The 17,030-nt window shown below is 44.1% G+C and overlaps 2 protein-coding genes across 7 annotated transcripts in view; one reads left to right on the top strand and one right to left on the bottom strand.

Moving 5' to 3' along the window:
* Positions 1-9,305, top strand: part of SMC6 (structural maintenance of chromosomes 6) — an 80,463-nt gene extending 71,158 nt beyond the window's left edge. For 4 of the 5 annotated variants that reach the window (XM_032430030.1, XM_032430031.1, XM_032430033.1 and 1 more), the window contains 3 exons: positions 600-752; positions 4,226-4,323; positions 5,144-9,304. In XM_032430030.1, coding sequence (XP_032285921.1) covers positions 600-752; positions 4,226-4,323; positions 5,144-5,258 — 366 coding nt within the window. In that variant the 3' untranslated portion in view covers positions 5,259-9,304. Of the gene's footprint in view, positions 1-599; positions 753-4,225; positions 4,324-5,143 lie in introns of all 5 variants that reach the window. The other variant, XM_032430032.1, reaches the window with a different exon arrangement.
* Positions 9,306-12,562: 3,257 nt separating this feature from the next.
* VSNL1 (visinin like 1) overlaps positions 12,563-17,030 on the bottom strand; it is a 100,048-nt gene continuing 95,580 nt past the window's right edge. For both annotated transcript variants that reach the window (XM_032430208.1, XM_032430209.1), the window contains exons 3-4: positions 15,482-15,697; positions 12,563-13,781 (exon numbers count right to left, since the gene is read on the bottom strand). In XM_032430208.1, coding sequence (XP_032286099.1) covers positions 13,584-13,781; positions 15,482-15,697 — 414 coding nt within the window. In that variant the 3' untranslated portion in view covers positions 12,563-13,583. The remainder of the gene's footprint in view (positions 13,782-15,481; positions 15,698-17,030) is intronic.

Here is a 17,030-nt window from a genome sequence, read left to right as displayed (position 1 = left end):
GTGTGAAAGAGTTTGTTATTAATTTTATTAATTTCTTTTTTATTGTCCCTCTGAGCCCTTATTAAGAGGAATTTTTGAAAGAGATTTTACACGTTTCAGTTTGTTGCTGCTGTTCATCCTGGACCAGCGTGAGCCTCTTGAAGTTGGTCCTGCTGTCTTTTTGACGTTCAGTAATTACCTTTAAAGCAACTTAACCACTAGATGTCACTGTAATTCAAGTAACAAAAGATTGTCTTAGCGCTTAGCAGTGCTTGAAAAAAGAAAAAGAAAGCAATCTCATTCACAGTAGCATCGAAAATAATAAAGTACTTAGGAATAAATTTAACCAAGGAGGTGAAGGATCAGTACACTGAAAACTATAAGACATTGATGAAGGAAATTGAAGAAGACACAAATAAATGGGAAGATAGCCCTCATTCATGGATCAGAATTAATATTGTTAAATAGATGTCATTTCCATATTACTAAATCACTAAATGATTTTATTCTTTTTTTTTTTTTTTTTTTACTGTAAACCCATTCTTTTCTAATGCTAGCCAACCTTTTTGTAAAGAATTTAGTCTGATTTTTGCTCCACTTTGTTTTTTAACTCACTCAAGGTTCAGCCTGGAGAGGGAAACAGAGCTGCTTTCAACGACATGAGAGCCTTATCCGGAGGAGAACGTTCTTTTTCCACAGTTTGCTTCATTCTTTCTCTATGGTCCATTGCTGAGTCTCCTTTCAGATGCCTGGATGAGTTTGATGTCTACATGGTAGTGTTAAATTTTGAATTCTCAAATTTTTGTTGTTGTTGGAAATGTGTATTTTGAAAGGAAGCAATTCTTTCTTTAGTTTTACCCCCAAGAGAAGGGATCCTGCCCTGACACTTTAGTCCATGAGAGGTGGTAGGGAAGAACTAAGAGTTCTAGTGCTCTCCCTGCTACCCTGGAGACCCCGTCCTGGGCTTCCGCCTCTTCCCTAGCCTATCTCCACCTTCCATTTTCACAGCGGTAAGCATTTCCTTTCCCTCGCTTGGATCAGAAGAGCAGCAGATGCCACACAAGGGGCAGGAACATTTGACTTGGAAATCATAAACCTGGGATTGAGACCTAACCTCTGCCACTACTTCCGCAGAGAACTTTGGGCCTCGGTTTCTTCATGCATAAAATAACCTCATTAATCTTTCCTACCTCCTAGGGTTATGGTGAGATGCTCCAGTCTTACATGTAAATGCACTGACGATGGTGGAGACCGAGTGAGCCTTCACCAGCCAGCCGTTAACCATGCTGTGTACTTCTTCATGCCTTATACTTTCTTAAACCCACTGTAATCTGGGTTTAGACTATAATACTCTAGTAAAACTTGTTTAGCAAAGATCATCAATGAACTTTTAGTATTATTTTAATTCTTTGAAGTATTTGGTACCAGAGACCTATCCTCCGTCTCCTACAATATGTCTTCTTGCCAGTTTCTGCTCTACTCTTTTCTGGTTCTAGTGCTGCCTCGCCTAATGCCATTGCCCTTAAATGTGTGAGGTCCTCTTTGTTTTTTATACTGTTGTTGATTTTCCTGGATGCCATACCCTACGTACGCCTACACACTAAACACACACACCACACACACACACACAGAGTCCCCAGCACTACCAGCACACGTGGATACCAGCACATCTGAGTGTCTCACCCTGACACCTCTCTCGCACTCCACACTCCTGTGCCCAACCACTGTTGGACGTCATCAGGCACAGCCAGGCCTCAGACTCAGCAAGTCTTCTACTCAGAGCCTCTTCCTTTTCCTGAATCCGCTACTTTGATTGCTGGCAAATTGCTGTTACCTACCCTGTTACCTCGCACTGCCAGACCTTTGATGTATCTGTGATCCTTCCTCCCTTTTACTTGCCCATCACGCCTGACCTTCCGAGTCTCCGTTCCTTCCTGTTAGCTTGTCCCTGTCTCCTCCCCTGCCTGTTGTAACCGCCTCCTGTCCGGACTCCCAGACTTTAGTCTTCCTTATTCCTTAGTCCCTCCCTCACTGTTTTGCCAGGTTTATATTTCTAAAATGAATCTGATCATGGGCACTTACTTATTTAGAACTCTGAGGTGGTGAATTATCTTATCTGGGATGAATGTTAATTCTTTGGGTAACGGAGACCCTTCGTGATGTAGCATCTCCCCCTTCCGTGGCTCTCCCTTATAAGCCACCTGTGATTTTCCAGACACTGTGCCTCTTCCTGTTGTGCCCTTTGTGTATGTCAGAATCCTACTCGTCTTTCCAGACCCCGTTCGGATGTGACCTTTATAGAGCCTTTGTGACCACCAGTTAGGATTTAGGAACCTCTCAGAGCTCCCTTGGCACCACCCTACACCAACTCATACTATTATTTTTATATTTTATAATATAAAGTATATTATGTAATTTTATATTATATACATTTTACTATTACGTATTTTATACATTTTCATTGTGAAGTTACCAACTATGTCTTGATATTTTTACCTACCTGATGCCTAGCCCATAATAAGTACTACAAAGTGCTCGTTCATGCAGTTTATACCTGTGTGTCCTGTGTAATCCTCAGTGTCATTTTCCCCCTTGATACCATTGCTGTGATTGGTTAGAAATTCTCTGAGAATTGGCTTCAGAGCTAATTCACAAATCACAGGAGAGGATTGTTCTTACCAGGCACTCATTTTGTTTGAAATGCCATTTTGCAGTCTTATCACCCATCTTATTTGTCAGATTTAATTCTGAATAACTTCTTTCTCTTTCAGAAACTTAGAGGTTCTTAATCAGAATGGGATTTTGCCCCATTGGAATTATTCAGAAAAATGTGCCCAAGTTCTGAAAACCAATCAGAAACAAATATATTTTGGTGGTTTGGCAGCTTTGTTATTAAATGATAGGCCTCCCCAGGGCAGTGTTTTGAAAGGACAGCATCTGCTTGTGCAAGCTCTCGTTATTTTTGTTAACTTTAAGTTAGATTGCTTTACAGATATGCCAGAGGGAAGAATTTATATAATACAAGCCATTGAGCAATATCACCAGGATGTTGGTCTGCCTCCAAAACAGTGTGTTCCTAACCACCACGCTGTACTGCCACATCAAGTTTCAAATAGACCTTTAAAAATATATGCCTATAAACGCATTTGGTTATGTTTTCCACTTTTCAGTTTTCAAGGTACTTTGATTTTTTCTTTCTCTGTTATTTGAACTCAGAGAAAATGTAAGCCCACAGTTTAATTTCGTTTCAAAACCTGTTACAATGAAGCATTGTTTTTCTATACACTGATATGCTATTTAACTTCTTTTAAAGATTAAATCGAGGAACTGGTTTATAAATTTAAATTGGTTCAGGGCGCCTGGGTGGCTCAGTCAGTTAAGCATCTGCCTTCGGCTCAGGTCATGATCCCAGAGTCCTGGGATGGAGCCCTGAGTCAGGCTCCCTGCTCAGCCAGAAGTCTGTTTCTCCCTGTCCCTCTGCCTGCCTCTCCCCCTGCTTGTGCTCTCTCTCTCTCTCTCTGTCAAATAAATCAATGAAACCTTAAAAAAAAAAAAAAAAGAATATAAATAAATAAATTGGTTCACATTGTACACATTGTAGAAAGTGGTAGGGTAGGGGCAGAGGTTTTAAAACATCTTGATCACGGAGGGGAATTTTGAGAGAATTAATACTTTATAGCTGTCACTTTTGATATTGTTCTCCTGAGGGATTAATTATTATTACTGTCCAAATTAGATTCATTCTCTAACATTTAGTTGTGTCTTTGGAATATTTGCAGATTATTTTTTATTTTTTATTTTTTTTAAGATTTTATTTATTTATTTGACAGAGAGAGACACAGCGAGAGAGGGAACACAAGCAGGGGGAGTGGGAGAGGGAGAAGCAGGCTCCCGATGCGGGGCTGGATCCCTGGACCCTGGGATCAAGACCTGAGCGAAAGGCAGACGCTTAATGACTGAGCCACCCAGGTGCCCCTGCAGATTACTTTAATTGCTAAGTATATTTGAGGGAGGGAGCTATACTTACAAATAATCTGACTGTAGAAATTACCTGGAAGATACATATATTCAGTTATTTTCCTCTAATAGTTTTGGATATTATCTTTCCCTGTGTGAATAGTTAGGCATCACAGATAAAGTAGTAGGTGATCCCTGGATAAAAATGCAGGGGCTTGTAACAGCCAGCAGAACGCTGCTTTTGCAGGAATATGACTGATGCAATAGTGATCCTCACTTTGTTCTTCAGGACATGGTTAACCGGAGGATTGCAATGGACATGATACTCAAGATGGCAGATTCCCAGCGTTTCAGACAGTTTATCTTGCTTACCCCTCAAAGCATGAGGTAACTTTTAAAAATTCTTCTGTGAATATATACATCAAATACATAAAAGGGGGAAATAAATCTCTTATAATCTTAATTTTTTAAATGCAAATACATAAATCACCAATAAAAAGAAAATCCGTTCCAATGTCAGATCTAAGATAATTTTTCCTTTTTAGATATTTAAAATTTTGTTTGTGTTATCTCCCTTTCATAACAGAAGCAAGTTGATATGAATTTGATTATTGACTTGTTACTATTTCTATTTTGACTCTGTTTCTTCGTGGTTATCATGACCAACTAGTAAAGTAATTTTGGTAATTCTGTTTAGACTAAAGACACAATTCATGATTTCCCTAGTCTTGGCTCTTCTCCTGGTGACTTACTGCTTCTAATCTTTCTAAAAGAGCTCTGTTCTGCGGTCAGTCAGCAGGTTTGGGTACTTACAAGGTGGCAGGCACGTGTCATTTAGTGTTGATATTCTGCCTCTACAGTGGTCACTTGATCCTGTGGGGATGGAAGTTTGTGATTGGGAATATTCAGGTAACTGCTTCTTGGCTAGACAAGAATAAGAATTAAAATAGTTGGTATATAAATCTCCTCATTTTATCTTTTTCTTCTAAACTGAAAGCCTACCTCATTTAGCACGAAGTTAATTTTTAAAAATGAAAACAAATGATTTCTTTATTGCAAATTATATTTCTCCTAGAACTCCAGATAGTCAACATATCCCACAGTAGCAGATGCAGTAGATTGGTGTTTTCATGAGGGAGTATTAGAATTTTTTTTAATGTGAAAAAATTTTCCTCGTAATCTGAGTAATTAATTTTGCTTCCTCTAGTTCACTTCCATCAAGTAAACTGATTAGAATCCTTCGAATGTCTGACCCTGAAAGAGGACAAACGACATTGCCTTTCCGACCTGTGGGTCAAGAGGAAGAAGAAGACCGAAGTTGATCTGTAACTTCCTGTGGCCTCCGCCGTGTCCTCATGTTGAAGGACTTGTAAAGGGAAAAAGATTCAGGAGTATGTAATGAAATAAAATGAAACTGAAGATAATCTAAAATAAAAGAAACTCCTTTATATTTCTGGCTCCAATAAAATATGTAAATAAGTCTAGAAAGCCTACTACAACCAGCAATTTAAAATTTCTGTTACTTTACTTTGAGGAAATTAATTTCATAGTATTGGTTTTAAATCTTTTTTTAAGTTCGTTTTTTTTAACCATCTACTTTTATAGATTGTTTTTCAGAAGTAAAATTTTGTACATATGTACATGTACATATCTGTTTAGTTTGGGTTCATTTCTATGGTATTTTGTAAGAATTAAAATAAAAGTTTGAGCACCTGATTATATTTAGTTTTGTTTTCCAGAGTATCACATTCTCATTGCAGGGGTTGGGGTGCACAGGTGGTCTGTGGACGGGGACCAGTTTGCAGTGGATTTATTGTCTCTTTTGCTTAATTATGAGGGACCTGCACAGGACTCTCAAACACTGCTCAGATTTCCCGCACAGGTCATTTTTTATCATTAAAGATACAACGATAGATTTGGGCTGTACTTTTAATTATTATATTTTGTTCAAATTTAGGATGCTGTCTATGTGGCACTTTGAAGGAGCACCAGAGCACCACCAGCTCTGACCAGTGCCTTTCTCAGTCCTTTACCTGTCGTCTAGCCTGTGTCACGGCACCACAGGTACTTGTCTGGCTTCAAACCCCTCTGTTCCTGGGCCAGCACTTTGGCTCAGCTCCTGCTCAGCTTGGGCTTAGCTGAGAGGACCCAGGCTGGGGAGAAGGGCTGGGAAAACTGGGGCTCCCCCGGAGCAGGAAAGCAGCGCAGAGCCAGAGGCCAGCGTGTTGATGGTGAGCTGACATCCGTGCCATTAAAGACCCGTCCTGATTTTAGGGTTGTTTAAGAGTGTGCTTCATAGAATGATAAAATATAGCATATTGTAAGAAGTGGTAGTTATTGACTTTTTTTTTTTTTTTTGAAGAAGGCATGAATAAGACTCCTGCCTATATTCTCTTTGATATTAGGGTAAGTGCTAAGTTTTTAAGACAGACGTGGATACCCAAGAAGCAGTCCCTGTATTGCTAGCAATAAATATTTATGTAATTGAAAAGGAGTATTTTAAGAAAAAAAGCAGTATTTTAAAAGCAGCAACACTTCTGTGGATACTGAGAAAAACTGGATTTTGTTTTTTATTTTAGTAGAGGGGAGGGAGTCTGATTAACCTTAAAGTGAGATCAGTTGGCAAATGAGAAGTCCAAAATCTGTGCTTTTCTAATCTAAGAATTTACAGAAAGAGGAAATGTATGCCGAAAGTTAATAAACATCCCCCCATACCCATGCAAAGTCTGACCTTTTAAAGGTATGTTTATGACTAGTTTGTAACAAAACTATTTTTTAACATACATGTGCTTTTTCAAATAAAAAATATACCAAATGCATAAACTTATATTAGCTAAATAATTTTAGTGTCTGAATCTTTGTGATAGTTTTTGAGTGTTAATGGTTCTGAATACAGAATGGGAAATATAATCCTCAGGTATCCAAATATCTTTTGTTAAGAGTCGAAGATTATTCATTGCTTTAGCCTCACAAAGTTTTGGTTTCAACTATCATAAGTGAAAATATCTTCAATTAATGTTCTAATTAATAGTAGCATTAATTAGAATAAAAGAAGAAAAGAAAAAAGTTTTTTTTTTAAATACGTATAACTTCTAAAAATAAAACTTTAAATGTTTGTATTGAGTGACTTCACTACATCATACAGAGTGTTCCCCAGCCCCTGGTTTATCATCAGGACTGAGCTGAGTAATGAGATCCCAGGAAACAAGGGGCACATGCTCCCTTGGACTCTTCAATCCTATCCTCTCAAATCCATGGGGTGGACATGATTAAGATCATTCTCAAAATGACAAAGGTAATGAGTTGTAGTAAACCAAGATATAAATAATAGACTCAAGTTGATAATCAAGATTCAGGCACTGCCTTCTTCCTTAAGTATTTTCACTTGTCCATCCCATCCTCAGGGGCTGCTTCCCTCCTAACCCTTCACCTTCACATATCTTCAAGATGTCCAGAGACCAAAATGCTTCAGTTCTGAGTAAATAACTGTTGTCTGGAACACGAGCTGGATCAGAAGTGTTGCCAGCCGTGATGGAGACCAAAGTGATCCAGATTCCTGTGAATTAGTCCAGGTTATCATGTCCCGAGTCAGTGACATTCTGGTTAGACTTAGGACTTTTTTATACATCAACATGGATGCCTATACTTTGACTAACTCAGATTTTCCAGAGAATTGGTTTGAAACTTAGTGTTCTAAAAGTTCAAACAGTAACTGGTATCTTATGACTTGAACTAAGTGACTGTGGACTGGAAGATACATCAAAATATTATTTAATAGGAATACCTTTTGTTCTTTAAAGAGTGGTAAAGTAATGTGGATATAAATTAGCTATTTCTTTGAGTCAGCAAATGAGATTTTCTTAATTATTTATAATATTGATACCTAACCTCTTGAATTTTGGCTGGGGCATCTGGATAGATTCCACAGAAACTAATGTGGCCTGAGAATACTCACTGATCAGCAAGCTTAAGAGGGCTGTTGCTGCCTGATTTTCTCAAGTATAAGAATATAGAGATTCATTCAAAAATGACGAAGTCCCTGCCATGTGCGTGCTTGCAACAATTTAAAGCACGGGGAATACTACCGTGAGTAATACCAAATCTGCCCTTGGGGAGCTAAAATTCTAGTTCAGGGGAACATCCACTGTATACGATTCCAGAGAACAGTAATTGCTATGTGTAATAAATTTAGCAGGGTCAGGAGTTAAGTGGAGGGGGTGGTGTCTCAGAAGCAGTGTGAAGGAAGACTTTGCAGAAGGTAATATCTAAGCAGAGCTGAAATGAGCAAGAACGAGCTATGGGAAGGCCTGGAGCAAGGGTTCCAAGCAGAGAACATGAGTGCAAAGGCCGTAGGTGAGAATGGACTTCATGTCCAGGAATCATGAGGCCCATGTTGGCAGAGCTTACTTAGTAAACAAAGGGGATGAGGTGCAGAGGTAGGCAGAAGGAAGCAGGATCATTTGACATCTAGTAACTAGTTTTCCAACCTGGTATAGTCAACATATTCAAATAATTTCTCTGGCTGCTGTGGGAATAGGTTAGGATTAGAGTATGGTGAATGAAAGCAAGCTTTGGCTGTGGTCCAGGTAAGAAGTCATGGTGACTTGGGCCAAAGTAAGGAGGTAGAAGTGTTCAGGTGGGAAACGAGGCAGTGGGATTTGCTGGTCATACTCTGGAGTTGTGAGGGAGGAATCAAGAACAATTGGCCTGGGGCCTGAAAACTGTAAGAATGAGTGTGCCATTCACAGGGAAGACGCAGAGGTAGAGGCTCGCGTACTGGTACTTGATGAGTAATGTCACACTGGTGAGTGTAAGAATGGAAAACAATAAAGTGACTTGAAGAGCCTGGAAATTATATTTCACCTGCAAGATGCTGGGGAAAATCCGAAAATGTGTGCCCAAAATATTGGAGAAACTTAATTGCTTACAAGAAAGGACCTCAGGGAACCTTATGTTATTTTATTTAGAGCTCTAATTGACTATCAGTTTCTTGCTATTCCCCTACACATCCTTTGCCTTTAGGCTCCCTGAAGACATCTGTTTAAGCATGTGTTTTACTTCTTGACATGAGTTCCAACCATGTGGAGGGAAGAAGCATCTGGCCTCTTTAAGATAGAAGTTCATATTGTTCACCCAGAGACTGATCCTGAATGAGTGAATTACAGGAAATATGAAGTCTTCAAACAATAGGAATCCCTTGTAAAAAGCAAGACTTGGAATCTAATTCCCTTGAATATGGATGGGTCTGTGACTGTCTTGTCGTCAATAAAATGCTATGCAAGTGATATTTCCTGACTTCTGAGGTCAGGTCAGAAAAATCTATGAAACCTCCAACATCTTTGCAGGACTACTTGTGCCGGAGCCTGAAGCACCATGAAAGTCGTGAGCGCTGGGGCGCCTGGGGGGCTCAGTCGGTTGGGTGTCCCAGGGTCTGGGATCCCGAGCCCCATGTCGGGCTCTCTGCTCAGTGGGGAGCCTGCTTCTCCCTCTCCCTCTGCCTGCTGCTCCCCCTGTTTGTTCTCGCTCTCTCTGTCTCTGTCAAATAAATAAATAAATCTTTAAAAAAAAAAAAAAAAAAGCCATGTGTGCTGAGGCCACCGTCCTGTGAAGAAGCACAAACTGGCCCGGGGGAGGAGCCCTGAGACCGCAGGAAGAGAGACGCCCACCAGAGCCCGGGTCAGCTCCAGCTACCGGAGCGCTGCAACCACAGGAGAGACCCCGAGCCAGAATCAGCCACACGAACCTCTCACCAGCTCCTGACCCACAGAAACCGTGGAAATAACAAAAGGATTGTTTCTGTTTTTAGCCACTAAGTTTTGGGGAGGAGTTAGCGTGGAGCACTAGGAACTGAACCACTCCCATTATGACCCACCCCTAGAAACTATTCTGATGTGATTATTTCCTTTAGTTTTACATGACTTTGGTGTTCTTATTGTGAGAATGAGTTTTTCATTTATATATATTATACCGTGCATAAGATTTTGTTTCTATTTTCCCCATTTGGCATTTAAGAGTTATGTCCGGGGCGCCTGGGTGGCTCAGTCCTTAAGCGTCTGCCTTTGGCTCAGGTCATGGTCCCAGGGTCCTGGGATCGAGCCCCGCATCGGGCTCCCTGCTTAGCGGGAAGCCTGCTTCTCCCTCTCCCACTCCCCCTGCTTGTGTTCCCTCTCTTGCTGTGTCTCTCTTTGTCAAATAAATAAATAAAATCTTTAAAAATAATAATAATAAAATAAATAAATAAAAGAGTTATGTCTGGGGTACCTGGGTGGCTCAGTTGGTTAAGCGACTGCCTTCGGCTCAGGTCATGATCCCAGGGTCCTGGGATCGAGCCCCGCATCCGGCTCCCTGCTCAGTGGGAGGCCTGCTTCTCCCTCTCGCTCTGGCCCTCCCCGCTCTCATGCGCTCTCTCCCTCTCCCTCTCTCTCTCAAATAAATAAATAAAATCTTAAAAAAAAAAAAGTTATGTCCACGTTGCTGTGTGTGCATCAATCTCTTGCCTCCAGCCAATGTGTAGTATGCATAAGATGCACTGACCACATTTTACTTACCTGTTCCTCTCGTAATGAACCAGCAGATTGCCTGCAGTTCCCACAAACACTGTCACGGACACCTTGGGACACGTCCCCTCATGGCCCTCTGTGAGAGCTTCTTGGGGCAGGCGGCATACCTGGAAGCGGGAGTGCGGCCTCCGAGGGCCCATGCACACTTCCTCTAGCCAAGGGCCGCTGGACCCCTCTCCAGCATACCCACAGTACCAGTCTACACTACCAGCGCCGGGCTCACTTGCTGGCCCAATCTCTACATTTTATTTATGAAAAGAACTAGTCAGGGGCACCTGGGTGGCTCAGTCAGTCAAGCATCCAACTCTTGGTTTCAGCTCAGGTTGGGATCTCCTGGGTTGTGGGAAATAGCCCTGCTCAGGCTCCATGCTCAGCGCGGAGTCTGCTTGAAGATTCTCTCCCCCTCTGCCCTCCCCCCACTCGTGGGCATTCTCTCTCTCTCTCTGAAATAAATAAAATCAATCTTTAAAAAAAAAAAAAAGGAACTAGTCAGTCTGCTGGAGGGGTTCCCCCCCCCCCATGATTGCCCTGAATATCCTTGTGGCTCATTTCCTTCATTCAGGTCTTACTTCAAATGTCATCTAATCAGACTGCTACATCCCATCACTTGTGCTACCATCCCCATCCTTCTCAGCTTGTGGTTCTTTTCTTCATTGTTCTTACAGGTGATCGTGTGTATGTGTGTGTGTGTGTGTGTGTGTGTGTGTGTGTGTGGTGTTTGGTTTTTGTTTTTCTCCCCCCCCCCCCCCCCCCCCGCCAAAAGGATGGTATTAGGTGCACAACAGCTGACCAGTGAAGATCTGCTATGAATGCAGTGTCAGAGTCTGATTTAACTGAGTACCATTCTAAGGAGCCTCCCTAGCTCCTCACCCCCACCCCCACCCCTGACCCCCTCACTTAGGGGCAGAGAATATCGGGAGGCCCTGAAGCTCTCCCATCTCTCCCTGCCCCCACATTGGACTCACCAAGCACAGGGATGAAGGACATTCTAGTACCACTTGGGATGGTTCTATCAGTGATTCAGGTACCGTCGGTGTCCTGAGTGTTTGTGGTGAGGTGTGCTTGCTCACAGCTTCTTGTTGAATGGATGCATGGAATCATTAGGCCCTGGTCTCTGGTCTTAGTTAATGATCCTAAGACACACAAAGGAAGAGTATTTAGGGAAAAAAAAAGGCACTCAATAAAAAGGGAATAATATAGCACTGTCTTGTCTGATACTATAATTATTCACTACATGTGGCAAATTAAATTTAAATTAATTATCATTTATTATTTTGGGGGGGCGGGGGAAGGGCAGAGGGAGAGGGAGAGAGAGCATCTTAAGCAGACTCCCTGGTAAGCTCAGAGCCCAACGCGGGGCTCGTTCTCATGACCCTGAGATCATGACCTGAGCCAAAATCTAGAGTCGGACGCTTAACTGACTGAGCCACCCAGGAACCCTAAACTTAAATTAGTTAAAATGAAAAATTCAGTTCCTCAGTCACACTAGCCATATTGAAGTGGTCAATAGTTACATGTAGCCAGTGCAGACATGTACCTTTCCATCGTCATAGAAAGTTCTGTTGCACAGCACTGTAGAAGAAAACTGAGCTTCTCTAGATACGTTCTGAAAATACCAACCTGTCTTTAGAGCTCTTGAGGGAATTCTGCCTGCCTTCCTCAGGCTTCAAAGGGTCAGAATTTTGTCCCATCATTAAAAATAACAACTAGCAGGGTGCCTGGGTGGCTCAGTCAGTTAAGCGTCCAACTCTTGATTTCGGCTCAGGTCATGATCTCAGGGTTATGAAATTGAGCCCCACGTTGAGCTCTGCACTCAGCATGGAGTCTGCTTAAGATTCTCTCTCTCTCTCCCTCTGCCCCTCCCCCAGTCTCTCTCTAAAAAAGAAAAAAAAGAAAAATAACTAGTATACTTTTGACCTGGAAAGACAGAAGTGTTCTTTCCTATGGGCTGCTTTTGGAGGACACGTCTCGGCTGGTTGCCTGTATCCTCCACAGCAGGTGAAGAAGGTCATGTGTTGCTAGCACCCAGTCACATTGAGAGGAAACTTAATTTTAGACAATGAGCATTTTTTGAGAACGAACAAGTTTTATGTTTTATTTAAACTTTATATACCATGTTAATTGCCCCTCTTTTGAGGGCCAGGATGAAGAGTTGGAAAGTTGTTTTTTTTTTTTCCCCTTTCATTGTCATTAATTCTCTGAATTCCAAAGACGTGTGTTTCAGGGTAGGTAAGTTGTTGCTAGCTGACCCTTGATAATTATGAACATCAGATTTTAAATTCTGAAATAAGAATTGAAGGAAAAAGTCAAATGTTATAAATTTATTTGGGACATCTATTGCCACCTCTTTGGAAGCCTTTGAAAATTCAAGCAAAAATCAATACACTTCCAGCTTTGTCTTTTTTTACTTTCAATAAATAATATCTTTGTGTATATGTATATAGAGATAGATATACTTAATTAATGAGTCATTTAGCAGGATTTTTAAGTTTTATACTGCATTAATTCCAACATAGCTCTTTCCAGATTGATAGAATGCAAATGAGGTAAGAATTAAGGCAAACCTAAAAGGCATGCAAATGTAGCACATTTATCTTCACTGATAATACAAGCTCTTGGGTGTGGACCACCCAGAGGAGCCGAGGCCCCTCCGGGGCCTGTCCAGTACTATTTTACAGGAGAATGGTGACACAGCTTATATTAAGTTACATTACCGTGGGGGGCTCAGTGCTACTAACATGTAATCAAGGAGACACGAGCATTAGCAAAACATGAACAAGAAACCATAGAACTCTTTGCAGCACATTTCTGTCCAGGCTTGAGGGGAGAAGGGATTTTATGAAATGATGTTACACATATCACATTGTGGAAGGTTGTTTTATAATATATGCTTTTAAAATTCATTAGCAAATGACATTCTCATGCACACAAGTGTTTCAAACACAAGAAGCAAGTCCATTGATAGGTAGTCCAAGCAATATTTGTGTGCGTGTGTGTGTGTGTATGTGTGTGTGTGTGTGTGTGAGAATAGCTGCAGACTGAATGGAACATTGAGACTTTTGTGCAGTCCATAGCGTTGACCTCAGCTCATTTCTGAATGTCGCACTGCAGAAGTAATACAATGGAAGGGTCGCTCTTTGCAGCTTCTTTGAATTCATCCAGTGTAATCTGGTCGTCTTTGTTCTTATCCATCTTGCTGAAAATCTTGTCTACTCGCTGCTCAGGCGTGAGGCCGTCCTCATTCATTTTCATCATGATCACGGTGCCTACCATCTTATAGATAGCCTTGGGAAAACCAGAAACAGAGCATAAAGTTCTCCCACGATCTGATAAAGAATTTAAATTTACTTCAAAGGACTCCAAAGTCGTTTTAAGTAAGACAGTGATATAATCAAATATGTGTGAGTCTTATGACTAATTGGGCATAAAAGAATTTCATCCGACTCCCAGGTTTCTGGCTGGAGGAAGTGGGGAGAAAGAGTACCTCAGTGGTAGGTGCAAGAATAATAGATGAGAAGATTCAGGAGGAAAATGATGAGCTCAGTTTTAAACATTCGGGGTTTGAAGTGCAGATGAAAGTCACCAAGCACTAGCCCTTGTAGATTTAGGAAAACAGAAAAGGTGGTCCCAGCTGATAAGGAACTTATAGTCGGTTAAGACAAGCAAGGTGGGCCACTAACATTTAGCTCAGAAAGAAGATAGTGTAGGGAGATCTGTGGATCAGGCACTCTGTAAGTTAAAGAATTCTGACTATCCAGTTCAATTAGCTGTACACAAGTAATTCTCAACGTGGGAATTTCCTAAATAGAAACTTTCTATTGCCCATCTATACCAAGACCTGCTGGTGAATGTTCGTAGCAGCATTATTAATGGCCAAGGAGTGGAAGCAACACCAGCACTCAACAACTGGTAAACAGATAAACAATATGACAGATCTGTGCAATTGAATACTATTTGAGAACTAAAAAGGAACGAAACACTGATGAATCCTACAACACAGATAAAAAAAAAAAAAGCCAGACAAGCCGTATATTTATATTGTATGGTTCTGTTTATATGAAATGTCCAGAGACATAAATCCATAGAGACAAAGAAGAGTGGAGTCTTCTGAGTCTGTAATTGGAACAGGCAGGTGGCAAGAGGGGTCTTACAGGGAGAATGAAAATGTTCTAAAATTGGATTATGGTGATGGCTGCATACTGTGGTCTATAAATTATAACTCAATAAAGTTTTTAAGATGCCAGTTAGAGGAGCCAAGATGCCCACCAGGGGAAAGCTGGTTTGAGGAAGGGGGGGACATCCAGCAGAGCAGAGCTAAACCGAGGGCAGAAGAACTGAGTCTGATAATATCCTTGGGGCCCAGCGTTAGGGCCCAGCGGCTTGGATCTGTGACTTTTCCCAGCGCTGCGCCGAGGCCCGGGACGGGGGTCGGGAGAATTCACGGCCTGGCATGCAACTACCCGGGCTCCAGGCCGGGAAGAAAAGAAGTCTCCACGGCCTAGGCCCCAGGAAGCTTCCTCCTGGGGGGGTCTGCCTCCTGTGCCCTGCGGCCATGGTCCTAGCCCGCCCCGCCCCGTCCCGTCCCGGTCCCGAAGTCCAGCCTCATCTCTAGGTCCACCGAAGCCCCGCCGGCCCGGCCCCGGCCCGAGGGCCCTCCGCCCCCAAAGGCCACCCCCGCCCAGCCCGCCGCCCCTGCCATCTAGGTTCCCCTGAGGAACCTCCCCGAGGCCCCCCCACCCCTCCCCGGCCTCGCCCGGAGGTCCCTCTACGCCCCACCCCTCCCCCACCCACCCCCTGCCCCGAGGGCCCCCGCCCCGCCCTGAACGCCCCCCAACCCCGGCACGAGGACCCTGGCCCCGCCGGGCCCTGCCACCCAGGTTCCCCCACGGCCCCGCCCCGAGGGGTTCCCCCGCCCCGCCCCGGCCTCGCCCTGAGGGCACTCCCCCCCCCCGGCCCCGCCCCGCCCCGAGGGCCCACCGCCTCACCTCTATGATCTCCAGCATCTCCACCCTCGTGATCTTGCCGTCGCCGTCCAGGTCGTACATGTTGAAGGCCCAGTTCAGCTTCTGCTCGAAGCTGCCCCTCGAGGTGATGGACAGGGCGCAGATGAACTCTCGGAAGTCGATGGTGCCGTCCCCGTTCTTGTCAAAGGTTCGGAAGGCGTGCTGGGCGAACTTGGAGGCGTCGCCGTAAGGGAAGAACTGCAAGCAGAAGACACAAGTTCAGGTGGCGGGAGGCCCAAAACCTCAGGCCCGGGTGGAGTCCGGGAAAGCCTGGGAGGCCACCGCGCCATCCCGGGGACCGCACCGCGGGCGCTCCCAGGCCGTCGAGGGAGGAGGGGTGGCAGGCAGGCCTCCGGCCTGGACAGCGGTTTGGCGCGGTGCTCAAGGCCCAGGGCGGGCGTCCATCAGGCCATTCCTGTGCAGGAGGCTGGGACATGCGGCCTTCGTGGTGGCAGGGCCCTTGAGCCCGCAGCTAGGGTCCCTCATCCGTGGCTTCCCTGCCCTCTCTCCCACAAGGACAAGGACTGAGGTGGGGAGCCGACTTCTCTCCCCACGCAGAGCGGTGCTGCATGAACTTCGCCTTCCTCTCTGGGCCTCCAGGCTCGCCGCCCGGTGGGGCCAGCGCGAGGTTGCCCAGACCTGGTTTTCTCTGCTCCGGCGCCCCAGCCCCCGCCCGCACTCCTCTCCCGGGGTGAGGCTCCATTGGCTCTCTTCTTTTTTACAGGGACTTTTCTTTTGTAGAACAGACATTTAAAAACCCATTAAAAATAGAACATGACGAGGTTTATTTTTAAGAGCTATAAAGAGGTTTCTTTTCAGAGCCAACAGTTGGCCAGAGTGCCATTGGAGACAAAGAATGAACACAGGAGGAAAAGGAAGAGCAGACCCTGGAGGAGGTAAGACCGTGGAAACAAGCCCCAAACCACAAACCAAAAGCAAAAACAAACCACGTGGTGTTTTAAGGCAGAGAGGGGATATGGATGCATCAGTCCCGCAAATACAAAGACCAAAGCAGGTGTCTGAGGATGTCACGGGTATCCCTGCTCCTTGGTAAGTTTTGTCACTGGTTACTGGGACAGGTCGGCCAGCCTCCGTGCAGCGGGCCTGCTTTGTGCCCACCTGGGGCTGTCTCCCTTCCGGGGCCCTCAGCTCATGTTTCTCACTGTGCTTCCTGCCCTGGGGCCTGCTGCCCACACCTCCCATACTTAGAAGCCTTTGGAAGGTGGAACATTTCTGGGCAGAAATGAAATGGGTATTTCCCCGTGAGATCTCATAACTGTGGCCAGGCCCCGTTTTTGGTCCTGGGAAAGCAGAGATCCACAGCTCATAGTCCCCAGGCTCTGGGATTTCACAGTTAATGGGGGAACCCAAGGCGGGACTGATGAGAACTAGGACAGAGGAGGGGGCAAGACTACAGGATTGGTTTCAAGGTGGAGAGTTAAGAGGGAAAGGCTCCTGTCCTCTCCTACCCGCTCAGCCTGTTTCCCCTTCACCCCATAATGCCATTAGGGGCTTGGGTACCTGAGGACAG

Source organism: Phoca vitulina, unplaced genomic scaffold (assembly GCF_004348235.1).
Source record: "Phoca vitulina isolate PV1807 unplaced genomic scaffold, GSC_HSeal_1.0 scaffold42, whole genome shotgun sequence".
Taxonomy (NCBI): Eukaryota; Metazoa; Chordata; class Mammalia; order Carnivora; family Phocidae; genus Phoca; species Phoca vitulina.
Note: the sequence above shows the minus strand (reverse complement) of the source record. Positions and strands in the feature narration are given on the sequence as shown.